At 42.3% G+C, this 17,075-nt stretch overlaps 2 protein-coding genes across 4 annotated transcripts in view; one reads left to right on the forward strand and one right to left on the reverse strand.

The window, feature by feature from the left end:
• Positions 1-297: 297 nt before the first annotated feature.
• TUBB6 (tubulin beta 6 class V) lies at positions 298-8,813 on the forward strand (the record flags this gene model as incomplete). Of its 3 annotated transcripts, XM_082014767.1 has the most annotated exons (5): positions 298-354; positions 975-1,083; positions 2,279-2,389; positions 7,207-7,295; positions 7,902-8,813. In XM_082014767.1, 5 exons carry the CDS (start codon positions 298-300, stop codon positions 8,268-8,270), a joined length of 735 nt encoding a protein of 244 aa, XP_081870893.1. In that variant the 3' UTR covers positions 8,271-8,813. The 3 variants fall into 3 exon arrangements, with proteins under 3 accessions (XP_081870893.1, XP_081870891.1, XP_081870892.1); XM_082014765.1 differs by having other exon boundaries at positions 7,207-8,813; XM_082014766.1 differs by lacking the exon at positions 975-1,083 and having other exon boundaries at positions 298-331; positions 7,207-8,813.
• Positions 8,814-12,802: 3,989 nt separating this feature from the next.
• AFG3L2 (AFG3 like matrix AAA peptidase subunit 2) overlaps positions 12,803-17,075 on the reverse strand; it is a 29,217-nt gene continuing 24,944 nt past the window's right edge. The window contains exons 16-17 of the mRNA XM_082014526.1: positions 15,367-15,561; positions 12,803-14,324 (exon numbers count right to left, since the gene is read on the reverse strand). Coding sequence (XP_081870652.1) covers positions 14,082-14,324; positions 15,367-15,561 — 438 coding nt within the window. The 3' untranslated portion in view covers positions 12,803-14,081. The remainder of the gene's footprint in view (positions 14,325-15,366; positions 15,562-17,075) is intronic.

The following is a 17,075-nucleotide window of genomic DNA, read 5'->3' on the forward strand; positions in this document are numbered from 1 at the left end:
GGGGCCCTCACTGCCGATGACGAAAATCCGAGCGGTTGCCGTTACAAAGCGCGAAACCTCGCCGCGCCCCCCCCCCCGCCTTGACCCGGCGGCGGGGCCGATCCCCGGCGGGGCCGGCGGTTGGCTTAGCGCGCGCGGGGCGCCAGCCGTTGGGCGAGCTGCGGCGGCGGCGGCGGCGGGGGGGGGGGGTGGGGTGGGCGCGCGCCGCCTCGGAGCCCATAAAGCGCCGCCCGGTGGGCCGGCACGGTGCATAGTCGGGCTGGGCGGCGGGAGAGGCGCGGCGTCGAGGGCATCGCCATGAGGGAGATCGTGCACATCCAGGCGGGCCAGTGTGGAAACCAGATCGGGACTAAGGTGAGCCTGAGGGAAGCTCGGGGCCGCCGCTGCCCGCCCGCCGCTTACGGAGCCTCTAAGCGCCTGGGGGACGCGGCCGGCTGCTTCTCCGGGCCGTTTATTCCCGCGGGGCGTTGGGCCGTGCCAGCCGCCCACCGCCGCCGTCCCGTGCCCCGAGCGAGCCGCTGCCGAGGGGCGCCGGGCGCGCTCGAGCCGCGGGGCACTGCGCATTTCCCTTCTCCCCGTGACCATAAAAGGCTTTGGGAAGTACCGAAACCAAATGGGACTTTTATTTATTTATTATTTTTATGCTTAAACTGGCTCAAAAGCGGGCAAGGGCGGCAGAAGTCCTGGCAGCCTCGGGAATACTGAACTCCGAGCACTGAAACGCCACAGCCCGGCCGGGAGAAGAGTTGGGCGGCCGCCGTTTGTCGGTTTGGGTTTAAATCCTAGTGCCGGCCCGTCCCTGCCTGCCGCCCCGTCCCGGGCAGGGAGGGGCAGCGGGCACGCCAGGAATCCGGCAGCTGCGGCCGGGCCGCGGGGCCGCCCCCCGCCCGTTCGCCATGGGGGACCGGGGCGCTGGGCAGGGTCCCCGGTGCCCCGCAGGGGCGTCCCCAAATCCCCTTCTTTTCCTCCCTTAGTTTTGGGAAGTGATAAGTGATGAGCATGGCATTGACCCAGCCGGAGGCTATGTCGGTGACTCAGCGCTGCAGCTGGAAAGGATCAATGTCTACTATAATGAATCATCTTGTAAGTGTGGGATGGGGAGGGGTGCGGGAGCGGGGAGTCTGTGGGAAGGGGCACAGAAATCTGAGAGCGAACGGGTTTGTGAAGTTGTATTGAACACCTGGTCACGCTCCTTGCGTGCCATCAGCCCCTCAGCTGATCACAGCTCACACCATTATACACAGAAAATGTTATCATTTACTCTCTTACAAACTCGTAACTGGGTGTTACCTCCCCAGGCAGAGAGAAATGGCACAAAGGACTGTCCTTAGAATTATAGAAGAGTTTGGGTTGGAAGGTCTAGTCCAGCCCCCCCTGCAGTGAGCAGGGACATCTTCAACTAGACTTATGGTCTGGAGGTGGAGGTTTGTTTATTATTTAACACTATGCTAGGCATTTGCTCTCTTAATGTATGATCATTTCGTCAGATGTCTTATCAATTGCCCCAAATTAAACTGTTGTTTATATAAGCCTGCGTCTGTAGTACTCTGTCTCTGATTTCATGACCAAGAGGGTTGCACCACAAGTAATGGAGAACTCGATGATTCATTAGTAAGATGCCAAAGGCACCCAAATCCTCTGACTCAGTCTGGTATTGAAGAGTGTTAACAATGGGGATCATAAGTCCTTTGGTGTATTGACATGAACCTGCAAGTGTGAATGTTTCTTCTTTTGTCCAGCTCAGGTTAATTCATATGATTTATCTGAGTTCCCTTGAACACTTTCAACCAGATACAGATTTTTTTATCTTGTGCTTTCTGGTACGTGTGCTAACTGCTACTGTTTGCCACACCAAGTAGCTCAGTAGAGGTGAATCCTTCAAGCATAAAAGCTCATGAGATGTATTAGGATCATTTGAACATAAACCCTTCTACTTTGCCCCGTTATTCACAGAAAAGATTGTCTACTTTCTTATAAAGATGTCAACCATTTTTTCTAATCAGAAATTTCTTTCCCTCATATCTATTACTAAAAGAGAGCTTACAAAACGTAATATATGATCTGTAGGACCCAAAAGATGACAGGTCTGTTTTTCAAGTAGAATTTACTTGTTCCTATGGTGCTGGGTTTTTTCACCACCATGACTTCCCGTGTAGCAAATATTTATATATATACAATTAGATTAATAATAGGAGATGTTAATGTATTTGTGTATTGAGAGCTATAACTGTGTTAGCTTATTTCTGAACATTAAGGGCATGCTTACTTTTTATTGTAGCCCAGAAATTCGTACCAAGAGCAGTCTTGGTGGACTTGGAGCCGGGAACCATGGATAGTGTGCGGTCTGGTCCTTTTGGTCAGCTCTTTCGGCCTGATAATTTCATCTTTGGTATGTGGATGTCGCTTTTTAAAAAAACAGAACTATCCAACACATGTTTGATTACCAAGTGAATGGTCAAAAAGCATTTAAGCTCCTTACTGCGAAGTGATCATTAGTACTGAGATTAGTACTAATAGCTTAACAATACAATTCCAGTTCTGTAAAATCAGCTAAAAGAGCCTGTTAACTGAAAAAGTCATTCTTCTGCTAATCATTCCTTCAGTTAGCAAACTGCTGAAAGTTTCCTATGGTATTCAGATACATTTTCTTTCCATATATATGAACTCCAGAGAAATCTTTACAACTAAATGCATGAAAATTCTGCAGGAAATGGGGGGGGGGGAAACCTCAACCACAAACCAACCAGCCTACTCTTTACTTGAATTCACAGACAACTCCTTACTTGAATTCACATTAAATGTTTGAGTATTAAATTGTTTATAGGCTGTGTAGTTCAGCTTTTTCAGCAGATCCTTATAGTATTGTAAACAGTGGAGGAAGACCAACTGTAACACGGAAAAGATTGTCATATATAGCCAGTTACTGGGTTATTTTCTAATATAATGAGGAGCAGTCTGGGAGCATGTGGGCAACTTCTGGCTTTGCAGTGTTCTTGCAGAGGGTTGTTCTAGCCTTTACTCTTTGACTTTGGACTTCTGTAGTACTTTCCATCTAAGCTTAAAAGTGCACATTACCAGGATTAAATTTCATAGCATCCTTACAAAGTACAGAAGCATTATCGGTCCCTTTGCACTAAAGGAGAAACACTGTGTGAAAGTTAAGTGATCACTTGCTGAAACAGGAAGTCTGAATGAAAGCCACCATGTCCTTTTGGTTTCCAAGTCTGTGCTAGCCACAAAACACATTTCCTCCTGCCAAGGCAAGCTTAGGTTGCAACTTGGTTTGGTATATTGTGTTAACATAAGGAAGCAACCATGCCAGGGACAGACAGACAAAAGATAAACATTGTTTGGATGGCATGAAACAAACTTAAATCGGTGTTGTTGCTGTTGAGGTGGGGAGTAAGAAGCTGTACAGAGTTACTTTAACCCTTTAACTGACTTAAAACTTTCAATGCTGTCCCTATTGTTCTCCTTTATACTCCATAGCAGTGATGTTAAGGGTCTCTTTCAAAGGAATTTTAAGTTACAACGTGTAGAAGTAAGCTTGGGGAGAAAAGCCATAGATACAGGCAGCTTCATGAAGTGTGAGTCTCTGTTCAGGTTTGTTTTTTCATTCCCTTTCTCATGCGTGGACCACACAAGCCCTCTGAAAGTGAATTCACCTGACCTATGGAAATACCTGAACTGGAGCTTTACAGTTTGGCATGCTACCAGTAAAACCAGAGCAAAATAAATTCAGAGTTTCTTCAACAATAGTCCAGTTCACTCTACTCCCTTCCTGCCAAACTAACAATGAACCACCAGCATGTGATCAACTCCTATCTGACAGAGGCCCCTGCCAGCATCAGGCACTGTCCTCCCAACCTGCTGAATAATGCAGAATGGCTGCCTGAGCGCTGAAGTAATGATCTTCTGTGTCAAAAGCCAACAAAGCATTTTGTTTTCTCTTTTAAAAATCTGGCCTGGGCCCACAGAGGGTTTTGTGGCAGAAGTTGGCAGTTCCAAGCTTGCTGTGCCCCAGGCTGTTAAGGCTTATTCTGATGGAGATGTTTTCCACCTCTGCTTGTATATACCTGCATGTGCCCATGTCTCCAGAGCAAGTAACTATGGACCATCAATTGGGATTTCACTCTGGTGTATTGAGTACATGATCACACACTCCAGATACAGTAATTTTAACTCAGACCAGCAGGAGATGGAGTTGGACACAAAACAATCTTTGTGCTTTAATGCTTGTGTTGACAAGGTAGTGCTCTAAAAGGTGAAGAAAAAGTGTAGGTGGAATAATCTCGCTGTACGAGAGCAGCAGGTCTCCTGGCCTTGTAACAGCATATGGTTGCCCACTGGGAACTGCTGTGAACTCTGATGTATCTCCTCCTGTTAACCAGTTTTCATTTGTATGTTTTTGCATTTGTTTTTCTTTTCTTGTGTATACCTTTGCTAGCTTTGCTACATAGATGCCACGCTAATTTAAGTTGTCTGAACTGGTAGGGGTAACCCCAAAATGGCTGTTAGCCAGTCAAAGGAGCTATCCTTTCCTCTCTAAATCATATCTTGCATGAAGGTAGTTCACACTAGACTTCTAAGCGTTAGCATGCAAGCTACCAACCTATCTTCCCACGTTTGCCTTTTATTTCAAAAAACGAAGAAAGGAAAGGAGTAAAAGATTGCAGGAAATAGGAAATCCCCATTTTAGGGATTAAAAAATAAATTGACAAATGGCTTCTATGTGCAAGCTCAACCTGAACATGTGTGATAACCCTACAGTGTGTTGGAGAAAGAAATAGTGGTAGAAGGATCTGGAAGAGTGCAGATAAATTGTGAGATTGCTTCATGTAGACTTCCTTTAGATCTTGGTAAAGGCACAGTGAGAAAAGGCAGAGGCAGAATGCTAGAGGTGGGCTGCATACAACACAGAGCTTCCAGGATTGGCAAAAGATCTGCCAAGTCCTGATTTTTGTGGACAAAGGCTCATTTTCCACCTAGAGATTTAGTCCTGGTGGAATTTGATTATTCTATATGTTTGTCTAAGATTTTCCAAGGTCTGGTAGGTACCTGACAAGTGGAGGGCATCCAGTAGGGTTTCACAGGATCATGATCAACATTTCCAGGTGCGTGGCAGCCTTGTCAGAGCCATGGCACCTCCAGACTGTACTGTATTGTCATGAGTAAGAAGTCTGGAGCTTCTAGGGCTTATTGTACATGTTCTGTGTGGTGGTCTTACAGTGCTATAGAGCCGGTGGGTCTGGAAGTATCAGATTACTGGGCATATACGTATGCACAGCAGGAAATCTCAAATGAAAATGTTGGAGGCTCTAGGCAGGTGGCTCACTAGTAGATGAAGTGCAGTGTTGCTACAGGAGCAGCTGATAGTTGAGGGCTGGAGGGAAGCCATTAGTATTGGTGTAGGCAGCTGCTGCTACAGTTCCACTCAGCAGTTCAAATATAAAGGCCGTATTAGTGCAGTGAGAGAGAGGTGGTGGTAGTCTTGTGGGCATCCAGCAGTTTGTGTGACTCAGATTAAGACTGAGGGAGTCTAGTGCAGTGGAGGGTCCAAAGGAGGACAGGTCTGCCTCTGTTAGGCATTTTACTTCCTAACTTAATTTGTAAACTAAGTAAAGCAAGTAAAATCAGTCTCTACTGATTCTTTTTTTTTTCTTCCCCATGAAAATATAATTTCCACATTTGTTCTCCTCATACCTTGCTCTTTGCTCCTAGTCTTCATTCTCTCCTAATCTCACTGCCCACTGAAGAAGGATGATGCGATGTTTACACAAGGGGCAATCTATAAAATGAAGTCCTAAACTAAAACTTAGCTCTGTTAGGATCTTTCTGCATCTTGGAGTGATGTCCGCTTTGTTAGCGTGCATCCTGATGTGCTGCCCTATCCGTAGCAGGCGATCTGCTCAAGCAGACCACAGATGGTTACACACATATTTAATTCTGGAAGGATCTTACTTTTTGATTTGCCCAGCTGGACAGGAAGTGCTAAGCTCCCTAGGTTCAAGGAGAGAAAAATATAGCAACATACAGAACAATGCATTAGCTAACCAAATACATCATGAGGAAACCAAGCATTTATGCAGTGAAAATAAAGTGCATCACATTTAAACAATATCCCAACAAGCAGTTTCCCTGCTTCATATGTTGGGCACCAGCAGAGTGTACTGGGAATTGAAATGAGACATGGTAATAGGAAGGAAGGGGAAGGTCTTGGAGAACAACACAAAAGCTGACAGTCCTATACCTAATTCTGAAACGATTGCTCTTTCTGAATACCACTCACAAGAGTACTCACTAAGTGAGTTCAGTGGCACCATGTATGTAGTAGTCACTGTGAGGAACAGGAGTATTAAAAAACTGGTCCCCCATTTAGTCCTCCTTGTTCTCTAAGTAATAACAAAATAGTGACATAGCAAAGGATCCGGACTGTCCATCTTAATAAATTGAGGAAATTATTAAGAAATAAAAGGAAAATAGAAGCCTTGGGGAGAAAATGAGAGGATCATGAAATGTCAGTAATCCAATTTTGCAAGTTGCTTTGCAGAATAGTGACTTCGTAGGGAAACCAGTAAAAGCTAAAAAGGCATTTCTGAAGTTTCTGAAATAACATTCTTGAAGCTTTCGTCTATCAGTATTTTCATTCAGGCTAGGTAACAATGAATTAAAAAAGCTATACTTCTTCATATAACAAGTTAAATAGGACTTCTGAAACCCAGCCTTATCCTTGTATGACAACAATGCCTCTATGTCTCATGGGAACAGTCCAAGAACCTTTCAGTTAGAAATGTGTACCTGTGATTTAGCTTTGTATACATCATGGCCCTTATAAACAGAAAGTATTTAAATATTAAACAGTCATCTTGCATTTATGGAATAAACAGGATTGGGAGTGTGAAAGCTTTCAAAACAAGGAGTCAAGGCCATCTTTGCATCTATGGCAGGTTAAATACCAAAAAATTAAAAACAAAAACACCCAAAGGCATAAATGAAAACTACCAGGGATTTGAGGCAAAAGGAGACTATATAAAAAGTTTATATTGATACTTCCAAAGATATTTGTAGGCAAAACGGAAGAGCAGAGTTATCTACTTGACAGGTTTATAGTAGCTTTTGCTACAGATGTGAATCAAGTTAGCATGCAGATACCAAACCTTACCAATAATTCTGTATATTTTCTTTCCCTATTGTGTGTTACTTTAGGACAAACTGGTGCAGGAAACAACTGGGCTAAAGGACACTATACAGAAGGGGCGGAGTTGGTTGACTCCGTACTTGATGTAGTAAGAAAAGAGTGCGAACACTGCGATTGCTTGCAAGGATTTCAGCTCACTCATTCCCTGGGAGGAGGGACAGGGTCTGGCATGGGAACCCTACTCATCAGCAAGATACGAGAGGAATATCCGGACAGGATAATGAATACCTTTAGTGTCATGCCCTCTCCAAAGGTTTCTGATACGGTGGTGGAGCCTTATAACGCTACACTATCGGTCCACCAACTGGTTGAAAATACAGATGAAACCTACTGTATTGACAACGAAGCTTTGTATGACATTTGCTTCCGCACCCTGAAGCTCACCACTCCAACGTATGGCGATTTAAACCACCTGGTTTCTGCTACCATGAGTGGAGTAACTACATCCCTGCGTTTTCCAGGCCAACTAAATGCTGACCTCCGGAAGCTGGCAGTAAATATGGTCCCTTTCCCACGCCTTCACTTTTTCATGCCAGGCTTCGCTCCTTTGACAGCCCGAGGCAGCCAGCAATACAGAGCACTCACCGTTCCAGAGCTCACCCAGCAGATGTTTGATGCCAAAAATATGATGGCAGCCTGTGACCCAAGACATGGCCGGTATTTGACAGTGGCTACTGTCTTCCGCGGTCCCATGTCCATGAAGGAGGTTGATGAGCAGATGTTGGCCATCCAGAACAAGAACAGCAGTTACTTTGTGGAGTGGATCCCAAACAATGTCAAAGTGGCAGTGTGTGACATACCTCCTCGTGGCCTCAAGATGGCTTCCACGTTCATTGGTAACAGTACTGCTATTCAAGAGCTCTTCAAAAGGATCTCGGAGCAGTTTTCAGCCATGTTCAGGAGAAAGGCCTTCCTCCACTGGTTCACAGGAGAAGGAATGGATGAAATGGAATTTACAGAAGCAGAGAGCAACATGAATGATCTGGTTTCAGAGTATCAGCAATACCAAGAAGCAACAGCAAATGATGGAGAGGAAGCGTTTGAAGATGACGAAGAAGAAATCAATGAATAATGAAATTAGGTGCGCTATTTCCCAGGCCAAATTCTCAAATCTGAATTTCTAATAATTAGGCTTACAAATATGTATCTAGGCTTCAAAAAAAAAAAAAAAAGGAGCATGAGTCTCAGATGTTAGAGGCACTCTTCAGAGTCCATTGAGGTCACTGAGAACTGAGGACATTCAGCATTTCTGGAAATCAGGCCATTTTTATTCATGAGACAAATATAAGGCATTCAGTTAAGACTTTGGTCTAAGAGTCTGAACACAGAGATTGCTTGTTTGGGATCTTTTTTTTTTCCAAACGAAGTTTGTCATCCCTAAAGTTGCACAAGAGAAGACGTAAAATAGTCATGAAAATCTACAAAATAGAGCTGCACTATTTTCATCCAATTATGAGTAAGAAAATCTTGTGGGTTTGAAGTTATTAATTCTGTACCGAATATACAATACTGAACTGCCAGGAACAAAATTTATTCATAATAAAAAGCAGAAAAAATTTCTAGCTATTCTGTACAGTAACTGTTAACAGTGTTATTTGAATCCAGTCCTCTAAAAACAAAATAAAAAAAGATTGGTATCCTCTCAAGCAAAAGTGTTTTGGACAGTCAATGCTATATAAATATGCAGTGAGCTGCAGGCCAGAGGCTGGATTTATGCTATGTGACTTTATCACTTGCTGCCGAATAATCACAGATTATATATATGAAATTTATCCATTTGTGATGTGTTCTTTAAGGACCCTTGGGGTTTAAAGTGGCACCCCAATGTGTTGTCAGTCCCCTGTCTTTCTGGCTATCACCAGTTACTGGTGCTTTTCCTATCTCCATTCCACCTAGCCCATATAGCTGAAATTCAGCTATGCCACAGAAAATGGTAGGAGAGGGAGCACAGACCACGTGTCGATAGATCTTGCTACCTAGGTTTGTAAGTAAGTTCATCACACCTATAGTATAGGTGCTATGGGTGTCTTGTTACCAAGAGAAGTTAAAATCCCTGGACAGATTAAGGATAAAGTACAAATGAAAGTACTGAACCACAATATTCAAAACAGCTGTAAAAATGAAAGGTGAACAACAGTTAATCTGCTTACGCTAAAGCTGAAACAGGAAGGTCTCTGTCTTACCCAGCTGACTTGCCGCCTTGACAAAGTGACAGTTGGCCCTTCACTCTTTGTGCGTGCTTCATGTTTCTGCTCATATCAGTTAAACAGCCCTTCTCCAGAGAGTTCTCTACCAGGGAACACTCTGTCTACATGGAATCTCGTATTTAGGTCAGTTTCCAGGCAACAAAACAAGCAAACAGAGGAGAAACCCTCTGGAAATCCAAACTTAAAGTGTTTCAGGAACTCTTTGCTCTTTTTCTTCTCGCCTTCAGAAGCACTTTCTAAGCAAAAGTCTTGCTCATTACTTAAAAAGGCACTTTACAAACATAGTGTGATTTCCAAAGATCCATTGCTCCTAACAAGATGATGTTATATTTTGTTAGTGTGGTATCCAGGGAATGAGTCAGTGTTTTATAAAGTATATGAACTGGGCAGCTGTTAATGACATAAGCTGAAGCTGTCTGCCCAGTTTTGTTCAACACAGAAATGGAACTAAACTAGTTTTAATCACATATAAGTTTTTCATATGAAGTGACTTCATGGGCTGAGACATGGTCCCTGGAACATCCTAACCAAACTGGCGTTGGCGGAGGTGTGTAGGCAGAGATTGGGAGGGGCTTGCTGATTATCTTTTGAAGGGTCATGATGGAGTCAGCAAGGTCACAGGGGCCACATTCTTTGCAATGGCTAGTGAAGCCTAAAGCATTTATGAATAGCAATAGAGCACCTTTAAATATGCATTTTATAAATGCTGTGATACATTGTGGCTGTGTATTTATCACGGTGTGACATTAAGCTAAAAGACGACATGCATTAAAGAGAAATTAACATTTAGTGCAATACAAAGCAAAATCCATGGGGAGTAAAGCCATTAAACTTAGAAGTTTAGTTGATGCTTTGCAAAAGACAGGCTTTTAATTAGCTTCGAGAGGGAGGAGAATGTGTTACAGGCTCAGAGCTGTGGCACAGACTTTTCAAGTAAAGCACTAGCACAGCTTCTTCTGAGAGAAGCACAACCAACCATCTCACAGCTTGTGGGACTGCATTTTGTTGTAATGCAGCGTTCGTAACTAGGTCCCAGCCATAAATTCTGATATCACTGTGAAAAAATAAGTTAATAATTCAAAAATGCTGGGAATCTTGGAGTTCTTTCTTAAATAACTTGGTTAAACCAGTGTGTTCTTTGTTTTTCATACACAGACTCAACATCCAGAATATAGACTGTGAGCCTGTGGAATCCAAACCTGACAACATCCTCTGATCTGCTTTAACTCAGCCATTCTTTCAGCTGTGTTTACGTGTAACTGTTTGATGTGGATTTCTAGAACATGTGGAGGTGGGGAGAGGCAAACTAATGCCCTCTCTGGGAAAAAAAAAAAAAAAAGGAAGTGGATCTTCCATCTGATTTTAGGGGGAAAAAACCCCAACCCACTGAAATGAAGCCAGGATCCTGTAGTAGGAGCATAGTCAGAGGACAGCTTGCATGTAAACAGTAAGCAAGCCATGGGGAGCACAAATGCTTCCCATTCCTCTTCAGTCTACCAACTCCGTCACCTTCCTTTCCTGACATAAAACTGAAAAGTGTTTTAGTAACAGGTTTGGTGAGCAATTCCTTCCATTGCACTTCTTTACAAATATCTTCCTGCTTTTTCCTTGGAAACTTCTCTTTGACTTTGAAATCTACCTGCTGAGTCCCACCTAGCTTTGTTCCTCACCTCTGTGTTCATTTCCCCCCTAGTTTTTCAACCTAGTCTCTTGCACCTTTTCTTTCTGTGCCTAGCCCACCTTCATTTTCTCTTCTTTTTACTGCTTTGCACCTGGCCACAGAGAAACAGAGCCTGCCAGGACAAGCCAGACCTAAGGCAGCCTGGAAGTGCAGCTCCCAGTACTGCCCAGACGTAAGCACCTCTGCCAGCGCTAGGATGACGGGAAAAAATAGCAACCTACACCACTGACACCACTCGAAAATGGGGAGTGGGCGAGGTATGCCGTGGGAGGAAGGTGTGGATGGGATGGAAATGGGAACCTCACCTGATGGGCCAGCTCCTTTGCAAAGTCGCTTTGTCCAAAGCCGGCGAGGAGGAATCGGGCAGGCCCTCAGTTCACAGATGTGACAGTCCCTGCGCAGGCGAACTTAGCCAAGCCACTGTAGGCTTTCGGTTTCTGGGCATCCCGAGACTGCTGCTCCCCACTTCTTCTCTTGCATTTGTAACCCCATAGCAAAAAAAACCCTGGGAACAGGGTCAGGCTGGGAAAGAGGGTCTGGACCTCTCCCGGCTCCTGCTGCCCTGGGAGGAGCAGGGAACACTACACAGCACAAAAGGAGCCACAAGCCCCTACTAGTTGAAGCAGCACTACTCAATGCTTTTGCAACAAAAATTAATCTGGCCTTATTGGCAGCCACAGCACAGACTAAACTTGATTTTCTTGATTTATGTTAAACAAACCACCTGAACTCTTAAATTTGTGAGTAGGAGGCAGCTAATAGTCCTCTTCAAAGCAGCAGGTTGCATAAACAGCTTTACCCCCCTCCTCTATCTTTGACTGTGTTGGGATTTTGGAATCAAAACAAATTCTGCCACTTCGGCACAAAATACTAAGACTTACCAAGGTAAGACTACACAAAGGGAGTTGATACTCCAAAAGAGGGGCAAAGGGACTTGTCTCTCCTTTACGTTATCATACGTTTATTAATTGCATGCTGCAACTAAACAAGTGAAATTTAAAATTAGCACAAACAGGGAGCAAGAGAAAACATTTCTTGGAGATGATTCTTTTACAGTCTGGTACAGCTATTGTGAACAGTTAGATTAGGGTTGGTTTGGGTTTTTTTGGGGGGAGGTGGCTGGTTGTGGTTTGCGGGTTTTGTTGCTGTTTTGGTGGGGTTTTTTTAAGTAAGGAATGAGGAAATGCAGAATTCTGACCTTTACGACATAAGCACATTTAGTCTTCAGCACTGGCTACAAATTGCCTATTCCAGCCAACAAGTGTTGAGCTGAATGGGAGGGAAAAAAATAGAACAGACAAGACAGTAATGGCGGATATGTGTAAGGTAGAGCACTAGAGCATATGCTACTTCACCATGTGTACAAGATTTCGGTTTTATAAAACTGGTTTACTACTGCAATAAATCATTCTAAACTTTGACTCCAATAATACAGGAATTGAAGTTTAGTTTTATTCAGGATGCTTTCCTGTTTATCATTCATTCTACAACAAGAAGTCCAAAACACAGAAGTGTTTAACAACTGAAAATGCCCAGTAAACACACCCTAAATTGCTGTATTTGTTTCCCTTGTTTCTCTTCACTACAAAGCCAGGCAACATCAGAGATGACAACAGCTTCATCATGAAGACAAAAAGAGAAATCCCAAAAGAATAATTTCCATGAACAATTTACTTGAAATAACTCAAGCAAAGTGCTTGCATCTGACCTTTCAGAGACGTTTTCCTTTGTCATCCTACTGCTTTCCAGAATGTTGCCACATACAGCTGGGACCAATCACTAGTTGTTCCCTCAACCTGCCCTCTCACTCATAAGCCTTAAAGGATTCCTCATCCAGCAGACAAGCTGGGTTCATTCTGCCTCCCCGCTTACTACACCCCAACAAGGCTTCCCTCCCTCCTTCTAGGATAGGGAGACCGTCAGTTGATTTTTGAACAGCTGAATTATCCAGCTAATAAATCCTTAGCATGCAGCAGACAACCAGAAGCAGATGGCTATACTAAGACAACTGTATTCAACTAAGCAGAGAGGGGAAAAAAAAAAAGATATAGTTTTAGGTTAAGCAAACCAATATGAAACTCGGATAATCTTATTTAGAACCTTTGGATTAGGCTGCTAGTTTTGGTATTTGTGAGCACAATCTTGATACAAGATTTTGTTAAATTAGGGTATTGGTCTGAATTCTATACCAAGAAACCAGAAGAAAAAAAAAAAAGGACAAGCTTTGTTCAGAAAAGTACTGATTTTATTGACTCAAACTGTATTTACACAACACATTCATATGTTCAATATCTTACAGAACTCTGTAAAAAACTGACTAATAAAACTGCAGGAGCCAAACTGTGTTTCAGACTTGAAGACACTGAACCATAAGTACATTTTAAGATATTTAAGTGGGTGTCCAGTTTCACTGTCAACTTACATGGCAGTTCTCTGTAAACAACCTCTTTTTAAAATCAAAATGAAAGGTGGAAGGGAAAAAGGTCAAATGAAAGAGGGGACAGTTTTGCAAAGCTAGTACTTTGTAAGACCAGACTTTTGGCTAAGCATTGAACAATGCATTTTCTATGATTCTGTTTTTGGAGACAGGTCACATACAGGTATTCTTTAGATGAATAATCAAAACAACTTTGATTTTTTTTTAAGCTTACATACCTTTTTTTTTTTTTAAAAGAGACCAGTGCTACAAAGTTTGTGCATGAATCTGAACTGTTCCAAAGTTTGAGAGGCTCAGTTCTGGCATTCCACTGCAGCTCAAATCCAATGTATATTTCTTCAGGTGACAAATGAAAGATGATCACCTTTTACCAGTGAACTGATGATATCACATATGTAAATTGGGAGCAGAATATCCTTATCTCATCACAAGAGATCACTCTTCCACCCATCCCTCATACAGTTTGGTTGAATAAATATTTTTTTTGTTTTGAAGTACAAACTAGATGAGTTTGTTTCTCCTCCAGAATGCAAGTCAACATCACCACACACTTTGTAGTTAAAATGGCATCCCTCCTCTGATCTGCCTAGCAACCTGTTCATCCGTCGTCTCCTCTTTCTCTTTTTCACGCTCTTTGTTCCAGTCTTTAAGGCCTTCTGGTAGTGAAGTATCCTCATCCAAACTTCCTGTACCTTCAACAAATTCTTCATAAGTAGACTTTTCTGCAAATGGTCTCGGGCCAAGCAAGTCTAGCATATCACTTTTATCGAGCACTTCCTTCTCCAGTAGTCGTAGGGCAACCTGGAATAGCAGTAAGTTATGTCACACACAAAATACCTAAGCTGGCTTTCTTGGAAGAGTTTAAGGCAGTTTGGGACCAAATTCAGCACTAATTAATTTTGACAGAAAAAACAGGTTGCTCAGAGTTCACTTCATACAAGATTTTTGCTACTTGAATGCGCACAAGAGAGAAAAATACCATTTCTTTAATCCTATTTTTAAGATTTGGCAAAGCGCCCTCCCTGTGGGCTGCTGTTGGTGGTGGTGTTGCTTCAGAACAGCAGGGAGTGACTGCTGCCAAAAGGCTCCTGATGCAAGACGTTAAGCCATAGACGCAAACATTTCCCTTCCTGTCAAACCTCATGGTTCAATAGGGCTGCTGTTACATTACAATCTAAAGAGCACCATAAAATTACAATGTGTACAACACTGTCCAAGTGTAGTCTGTGACCTCCTTGGGTCAGCGAGCACAAACCATATTCAGTGATCTTTTTTGGAATGTTGAATCGTTTCCACCATTTACCGAATCCATACAAACTTGTCTTCTTGTCAGTAAGCCTATCCTGGAAAAATCACCCTTTTGATGAATCAGGCTTTCAGGCATGGAGGAAGGGAATATGCACAAGGGTAATCTCAGCTGCAGTGAGGCAGACCACAAGCAGCCAGGGAAGGAACATAGTAGAAAGATTCTTTTTATTTGAAGTTCAACAGGAATTCAGAGAAAGGAATTGATACGTACTTCCCTTCTGAGCGCGCTTCTTTTAAGCCTAATGATTAGTAGAAAGACTCTTCCCTCCAACTCTGAAAATTAATATTGACCATATAAGGAGGGAGGGATGTTAAGTCATGTTCATGAGAACCTCAGAGGTGTTCCAACACAAGAGGAGATTTCTATTTACTTAAGTCTTGTGACACACTCTCAAGATTATATTGGATAGTTTTTGAGCAAACTTCCTCATATACTTATATAGTGTCTATAGACACTATTTTTAATCTATTCAGTTCAATTCAGATTTCAGCTTACCAGCTGGAACTTGGCAGCTAAAAATACTGTAAAGCTCACCTTCTCCACTTCTGCTTTCTTCTCAGTCAGAAGACTTAATGTCCTGTCATATGCAATGTTAATTAGCGACCGCACTTCTTCGTCTATCAATCTGGCAGTTGCCTCACTGTAAGGTTTTTCTAATACCATGTCTCCTTGACGAGGGAGGTCAAAGGAAATCTGCCCTACTTTTTCATTCATACCAAACTGAACAATCTGAAGAAAAAAAAAAAATGAAAAAAAAAAATCAAAGGACAGAGTATGATTTTAGGGTATGTTGATGTAAATCTGGTAAACAAAACAAAGGAGAAAGCCGTTTTGCTATGACCCAATCTTCTCCTCCAAAACCAACCCTCCCCTGAAAAACTACCTAAACTACCTTAGTTGACTTTCACTCATTCTTTAATTATTAAATTGAAGTACCCAAATGCCATCATCTAAAGGTAGTTACCTGTGATGTACGTAATGCTTTGCTGTTTAAGTAGTAAGGTATCACAGAAAACACAATTTATCCTTCATCATGCAGTAAAACTCTTTTCTCTTACCAGAAATATAAGCATTTTTCCAATTCAAAATTCTTTTAATATATAGCATATTCCACTCGCCCATATAGATAAGTTAACTTCAGGATTAAAGTAGAGGGTCTTGAAGATTTTGTCATATCATATGTAAAAATCAGATGCTATACTTCATCCCAAGACAACCCCCCCAAAGGTGAAAGTTACTCTTATCTTGACTCATTGCTGAATAGTAACTCCTCTGGTTGCCAAATATGGATATTGCATTTGGAAATATACAATATCCATATTAATATATATACACCTCCATATATATATCTCTCTCCATATAACATGCAATTTGCCAAATATGGGTAACGCATATGGAAGTTGCACTTTACTCCAGCAGAGGCAGAAATAAGTTCAAACTGCTATTTATATATTCACTCCATGGCCACTATCAATTTAATGGTTACTAAAGCAGCACTTTGCTTGGCCTTGCAAGATGAATATAGGTGTGACAAAGAATATTCAGAATTCAAAGAACTCAGCATTAGAACCAAGCATCTTAACCTGTTTCCTTGAGAAAAGTTCAGTACTTTTACTTAAGCCCCCAGATCTCTCTGGAGAAAATGTGTCTTGTTCACGTGAACAAAAGTCTATACTTAAAGATTATTTAATTTAAAATTGAACGAGAATCATTGAGGGTCCCATAAAATTAACGTTAACAGCATTTCATTACACACTTAGTTCCAGAACTGCATCAACAAGAAGCACACCCCAGAGTCCAGCAAGTGGCTGTGGTTTGGGGTGGGGGTAAGCGTTGTGCAGGGGAAGAGAGGCATACCCTAAATGTGTCTCTTCCTCACCTTGTGAGTGTCTTACAAAATGACAGCTTCTGCATTGATGCAGGAAATGGACTAAAGCACTCGTGTAGCACACAGCTACACTTAGGTGAGTCATCACATTGATAAGATTTCAAATTACTCATTCAGGCTAGTTAATATGATACAAACACAACTAATTTCAGTAGCCTTAACTGACAGCAAATATTGCTTAAATACCAGGTTTCCTGGATTTAGTTACACATGAGAATCCAAATTGTGTCTTCAAACTGGGCAATTGTAAAAGTAGGATCAACTGATGAAATCTGTGCACTGAATTCCATTTTAAAAGTTTACAATTTCCACATTATTTGAATCCAATTGCAGCATATATGTTCCTGGGGGCAGA

Source organism: Phaethon aethereus (assembly GCF_964289735.1).
Source record: "Phaethon aethereus genome assembly, chromosome: 2".
Lineage (NCBI taxonomy): Eukaryota > Metazoa > Chordata > Aves > Phaethontiformes > Phaethontidae > Phaethon > Phaethon aethereus.